The following is a 6,836-nucleotide window of genomic DNA, read 5'->3' on the forward strand; positions in this document are numbered from 1 at the left end:
CTCTTCCTCTCCTGGTTTGCGTGTTTAGGCTGGAATTAACCCATAACTAGGCTGGTTAAAACATGACATGTTACTGTACCAGCCAGTATCTTCTGCTGTGTTAGCATCTATCAATGTGCCAAGGAGCTATGAAGGGGATTGGTTGATTCGGGGGGAAAAGCAGCTCTGCTCAGCTGTGGGCCCTTTTCCTTTTCACCCTGCCCTCCCAACAATAGGTGCAGTCAGGGAGAGGTCATAAAAAAAACACAGTGAAAGCATCTCCACTCCTCCTCTCTCCCCTCTGCCCATTCTCCCGTCAGAGAGAAGACAGGCAGTAACTGTCTGTGTGTCACCGGGGGTAATTGTGGGAAGCCTGAGAAAAGCTGCCCTGCAACACCTCGTCGAGCTTTAGCGACTTCTCCTCTTAGATTCTACTTATGACAGAAGAATTACAAAAATGAGAATGAACTTGAAGTGCAACTCTCCCGTGGCGAGCTTGTTATGACCCGAAAATCAGGTCTCTTTTGCAAATGCTGTTCCCACAGAAGTAAGTTTGTTAAAACTAATTTATAGATCAACGGTTGTGTCGCGTGTTTTCATACCCAACGGTGCAGCAGCGGGAAGACATGGAAGATGCATGGAAATAAGACAGCACTGGTATTGAACTGGTAGTCCGTGTCTCTGAATTGGGTTTGAGGATAGAAAACGTGTGATAGTTGCATCCCTCATTTCTATCTTTGCAATGCATATTTTTGAATTTCAAAAAGGAGCAAAATCATGGCTGTGTGAAAACAATGAAACCACAACAGCAACCAAAATATCATTCATTCCAGTCTGGGTCATTTTCATCAGCCAATTCAAATTACAACTGTTGCTTAAAAGCGATTTGACAACTAATGCGATGGGTTGAGAAGACCTTGATTCATCCCAACAACCCTCCTATATATATTTGAAATTAAACCTTAACTTTGTGCAGTGTACTACACACAGAGATGGAAACAGGTGCAGTTGTCACCTACAGATGCCGAACAACTTTCCCTGGTTGCTGCAACAAGTAGGTCATAGTATCCCGTACGTATTTCAGTGTTCTGACATAAAAGGAAATCCTTTTTGTGATTCTCGGACTTTTGGACTGCAGATCTACAGACTGATGTGTGAGTGAATAAAGACACAGGAGGAGGAGGAGGAGGAGGAGGAGGAGGAGGAGGAGGAGGAGGAGGAGGGAGGGGAACACAGAGGCAGCGCGGTGATGAAGTCTAACAATAGCTTCAGATTGATGTGAGAATGCTGTTGCACACGCTCCAAACTGAGCTCAATCAGTTTCAGTTGCGTTCAAGCACACATTCCTGGCATACCATCGCTCGCAACGAGATGCGGAACTCCAAAGTTAACGTGAACTATGCATGCTGGCTCAGGGCCAGGTTTCAGTGGGATGTTTTTGCTCTGTGAAAATTCCACGCCAGAGAGACAGAGACAGAGAGCGACAGACCGAAAGACAGAGACAGAGAGAGAGACAGAGAGAGAGCAGAAAGGAACAAGAGAGAGAAGGTAAGTAAGGAGAAAAATAACGAAGCAAGAAGGGAAACCCCCTCAGTTTGTGGCAATAAAAGAGTACCGCTGCTCTTTGGGAGATTAAATATGAAGTGAACAAAACAAAACGAGGGCTTTGAGACCCTCCGAGTCCTAGCCATTCTTCTGGCCACAGTAGCCTAGCAACCACTGCTTGACCAGTCCATTGTGCAAACGTATGTTAAGCTTTTATCCCTCATTAGCAACATTCCTCCCTGCAGGCCGGGATTTTACAGATTAGGTTGAAAAACACAAAAGGAGATTGGACAAATCTTGCTGACTTCCAACATATTACTTTACAGGCTAATCATTGATCAAATAGCTGCATGTTTGTGCAGCATGTGTACACGGTGGTAAATGGAGGTCTGAGTCGTGGAGTGAGAGGTGGAAAAGTCTAGTTGTGTACCTGTCTGTGCCCTGGTTTAGGAGTGAGCTAGCTCGAGCCACACCAACAGACATTCAGCTGATTAACTATTAAATACGTGACCGATTGTAACACGTATTTTTACCCCCCCGCGTGGATAATTCTCACTCCTTTTATCCTCGTACAGCCAACACAAACAACCCTCCCCAGCAGATGCAACAATTTCTCTTTAGCTGCCATATTCTCTGGGTTTTTGCTGTGAAAACAACCCACCACACCACATGGTGCCGTGTGTGCGTTTATGTGCAGGAGAGTCTTTTGTGAACTCACTGCACTGCCTCAAAGCGAACACGTACAGCTACCTTCATTCTCTCTTTATTTAGATAAGACAGTATATTGACCACAGCTGTTCAGACTTCTGACCCCGGGACGAGCAACTACACCGGCTTACTAGTAACAGCGCTGGTAGAGTTCATTTCTTGGTCACATTGTGGGGTTAACAGCGTAGCAGTGGGCTCTGTGGAAATCAAGAATGACTCCAGAAAAACTGACATTCAACTAGCCTACAATCGTCAGGTAAAATGCTCCAACTATGCAATCAGCACACTATAGAATGGTCTCTCATAAGCTTCATTTAAAATGCTGCCTCTTTACTTAAAGCTTATCTCTATGTCACAGTGGAGTGGCAGGACAAACACACTGACTTGTGTTCGCAGCTCTGTGTCTGTTCGGGGGAGTTTGTTTGTGCATGTTCACCAAACATCCGATTAGCTTAAATAGTCGAGATGGCAGTTAAATCCTCTCTCTCCATCTGCCCTATAATTAACACACAGCTTTCATCTAAAATAAGGTCGGGCTCGTCTACACTGTCCGGGGGCACCATATGCACATTAACATCTCCAGACACAATGGCTGATTGTGCACATTCAGAATGAGAGTTTAATCTAAGAGAGCGAAACCATTTTAGTCGTATGTGTGCTCACTGTATTGGGTCTGGAAGGAGATTTATCTGCCATTTACTTTTACTGTGTCTTGTGAATATACTGCAAGTGAACAGTAAAGATATTTCGGAGGGTTAGATGCTTTAAAAATGTGTCAAAATGAGATATGCAGGCATCACACCAAAGTTTCACCCCACATGGCCCCGAGGATGATCAGTGTCTGATCACAAAGGAAGAAATAGTGTTTGGAGTCGTGTTACACACATAAACACACCTGAGTTGAAGTGGGTAGCCTCAGACTCTTCTTCTCATTGAGTCCTGTCCATTCATTATTCAGTCCTGGGAAACTAAAGTGAGCTGGCTGGTTGTCAATTACCCGTCCATGAAGGAACGAGCACAGCACCAGCTTCTAACTACAGGACCCCTACTCAAGAGTCAGACCTGCTAATACTGAATACTCATCTATTTTACAACACCTGCAGCCATTGTGAAACCTCTACAGTTCACTACTACATTCCCTGATGAATAAACAAACATTCCTTCACCACATAAAACCCTGACGTGAATAGTTTCCTTCTTCTTTTACCCCGTGACCTCCGGCATTAGCTCTGGTTGGTCAGGAACATGGCCTGACAGTGTGGACCGAGTGTGTCTGGTTATGTGTTTGGTAAATCACCGACTGTATTTGAACAACATTGCAGATGGGAGTGGAGAGAGGGGGCTGGGAAAGTGTGTGTTTTAAAGGATGAAGAGAGTGAGTGGAGAGGGGTGGGGGGCAGCCCAGCTGAGCAAACTCTTTATTTCACATCCTCTTGATGGTATCCCCCACCACTTCATACAGACACAGACCATTTACACCTCTTTAAATCCAGCCAGAGGAAAGGGCAGCATTGCAACAGGGGTGTTGTGGAACTATGTGTGAATTGTCAGTTTTCAGCAACCTCAATTTAGGCTGGAATGACGAAACTATGTTTTCCTAATAACCTACAATGCCCCATATGTCATGAATGACAAACAATTACTATATGTGCGACATGTGGATATGTCTGGAGCAGATAGGTCTTAAAATAATTGCCAAAAAGCTACAAAGTTAATCAAGCAGACCGGAAATGCTACCAACACTTAACTATAAATAACTAAAGGTGGATGGGCTGCATGTGCAACAGGTGGATGGTTCCCTCACGAGGACTTTCTCCTAAAGTTGGGTTATTTGGCTTAATGCATCTGTCACACACACACACACACATCTTTGCTTACTGTTGCTAGACTTCAGGTCACGGTGGATGATGGGTACCACGGCCTCCTCGTGCAGATAGAGCATCCCGCGTGCAATCTGCACGGCCCAGTTGACCAGGATGTGTGGAGGGATGCGCCTTCCGGTCAACGCCCGGTTCAGTGTCCCGCCTCGGGCGTACTCCATGACCAGGCACAGGTTGGGCTCCTCCAGACACACTCCCTCCAGTTTGATAATGTTTGGGTGCTGCAGCATGGAGAAAAGTTTCGCTTCTTGTTTAACACCGCCGGCGGTGGCTGTTATGTCCTCGTCCGGGTCTTGCCGAGCAGCCTTCACGGCCACCTCTTGATCCTTCCATGTGCCCCGATACACTTTGCCAAATCCACCCACGCCTATGATCTCCTCTAGCACCAGTTCACTGAAGGGAATCTGCGAAGGGGCGGTCGGGACTTGCTCTCGTGCCCCCGCAGACCCACTCGTGACAGGGAGACGGTAAATAGCGGGCTGGTAGGTGACATAGTTCGAGGGGAAAATCCCGACCCGGTGGTTGATTTTACCCGTCCACCATCCCTCGTCCCCGGAGATCGTTGCGTCTTTGGACAGCACCTCCACCACGTCCCCTCGCCTGAGGCTGAGCTCATCCTCGCCGCTCGCCTCGTAGTCATACGCGGCTGTCCACAGAGACTGAGTGGGGCACAACGGAGCAGAGTGAGCACACGGCCGAGCTGTGGGAGAGTCTGTCCGAGCTGTGGGGGAGTCTGTCCGAGCTGTGGGGGAGTCTGTCCGAGCTGTGGGGGAGTCTGTCCAGACGCACGGCCGCCCTTCACCGTTTGGGAAAGCGGCCTGCGAGACATCCATTTCTCGGTGGCCGTAGCGGCACCATATAGGGTGCAGCAGGGATTCTTTTTTTTTAGAACAAAATGAAAAACTTTAAAACTTGTTTGAAATCCTCATGCTGTCACGCCAACAGAGGGGCATTCCCTGCGCGCAGCCCCACGCGAAGGGACCAAAACCGTCCGTGTCCAAAGTCCCGTGGGAGCGCGAGAGAGCGTCCACGACCTGCAACGTTATCCACGTCGCCACTCCGGTACAAGTGGATGAGGGTCAATTACTCGTTAGCGAGGTTTGCTGGCTACTGTTAGCCAAAAATACTTTTTTTTAAAGCTAATGTCACCACTCTATGGGTTCACGGTTAAATAGCAACACGTAGTTTTTAAACTAACACTTCATATATATCTCAAATAATCTCTGCCACGAGAGAGAAACTGGTCCACAACATAGTCCTTCTGCTTTATGCTAATGCGAGCAAGCTAAAGTTAGCTCTCCAACCAAGTTTCCCGCAGGTGCCGCAAAGAGATGCACCTGCACGGTCCACTCCGACCGGGTAAAGTGAGACTCGGAGGGACAGGTTTCTCTTACGAAGACGCACGGAACGCTCATCTAGTCACCAAATCCCGAGACGTTAAGTTCACTTTCACGCCTGTGGGACTTTTAACGTGGAATGTTCTCCTGCATTGGCTAGCGGGTTAGCTTAGCATAGGTCAGCCTACTGACTAGTACGGCAGAAAAGTTGCTTCTTTTTTTTCCAGTTTGAGATCGGTCATTCCCAAGTGAGTATCTCCTTCGTGGACGAGACGAAAAAGCCGACGGTTGAACACTCAGAAAGCACGTCAAACATCCTGGAGTTCCAACGTAAGAATGCGGGAGTAAAAAAAAAAACGATTAGAAAATCGGTCAACTTTAATCAAAACAACACCTCCATCGCCGCTCTCTCCGGTCGAAGTCGGACCCAGCAGTGAGCTGAGAGAAGGACCTGCGGGACGCTGGCGCTGCTGGCTGTGGGGCCCTCTGATTGGTGGATTAGGTGACACGTGACCGTCGCAGCAGTAAGGGGGGGGGGGGGGAGGAGCTACTATAGGAATGTGTGAGGAGTGCGCGCCTTCAGGGAAATTATGGGAATAGCAGAGCATACAAAGACACACACACAACACACACCGCTCTACAGACACCATGCGAACATACAATTTGTTAAAGTGAAAACACAACTATTTGGCATACTGCTGCAATTTCGATCAAGTATTTAGACACACAAGGAATTTGACTCCGGTGTCAAGTGGCTCTCAGTGGAGGCCTACTACACAAGCAGACACATCTGCTGCTAGACAAAGACACAAATCCATACAGATATCACCGTAAACATAAACATGGGCCTATAATAATAACACATATAATAATAATAATAATAATAATGAAAAAGCCCTTTTGTAATCGGGTCTGCTCTTTATGAATTCGATTGTATATATATGCATATTGAAACCTACATTAACATGTATTACCTCGAAGCATCCAAAGCCTATAAATCCTGTATACGTGTGCATATAGGCTTGCGTATCGTCATCAACGCATACATATCATGCACAATGTGTTTGACAGTTTTTTCCCTGAAAACAGACTGTCCGTGGCTGCGTGTGTGTGCAGATAAGCACTGAAGGTGCGAATCATACAATAGGAAAGGACGGAGAGGGAGGGAGGCGGAGAGGAGGAGGAGTGGGAAAAGAGAGGGGAGGCGGTCAGAGCTGCGCATCTGTGCAGGCAGCTATAGAGGAGAGGGAGAAGGAGAGAGACGAACAGGACAAGATGAGGACCGCGGCAGCAACAATGGGCGAATCGACATTGGGATGGGAAAAGGCAGACGAGAGGACAGCACCGAGGAAAACAGAAGAATAAGGCATGAAAGAGAAGGCTCAGG

General features: G+C 47.3%; 1 protein-coding gene across 1 annotated transcript in view; it reads right to left on the minus strand.

Moving 5' to 3' along the window:
- The window catches only part of map3k21 (mitogen-activated protein kinase kinase kinase 21), a gene marked incomplete at its 5' end in the record, with an annotated part of 20,308 nt that extends 15,363 nt beyond the window's left edge, over nt 1-4,945 (minus strand). The window contains one exon of the mRNA XM_079280121.1: nt 4,111-4,945. Coding sequence (XP_079136247.1) covers nt 4,111-4,945 — 835 coding nt within the window. The remainder of the gene's footprint in view (nt 1-4,110) is intronic.
- Between the last annotated feature and the right edge of the window lie 1,891 nt (nt 4,946-6,836).

Source organism: Melanostigma gelatinosum (assembly GCF_949748355.1).
Source record: "Melanostigma gelatinosum genome assembly, chromosome: 12".
NCBI lineage: Eukaryota > Metazoa > Chordata > Actinopteri > Perciformes > Zoarcidae > Melanostigma > Melanostigma gelatinosum.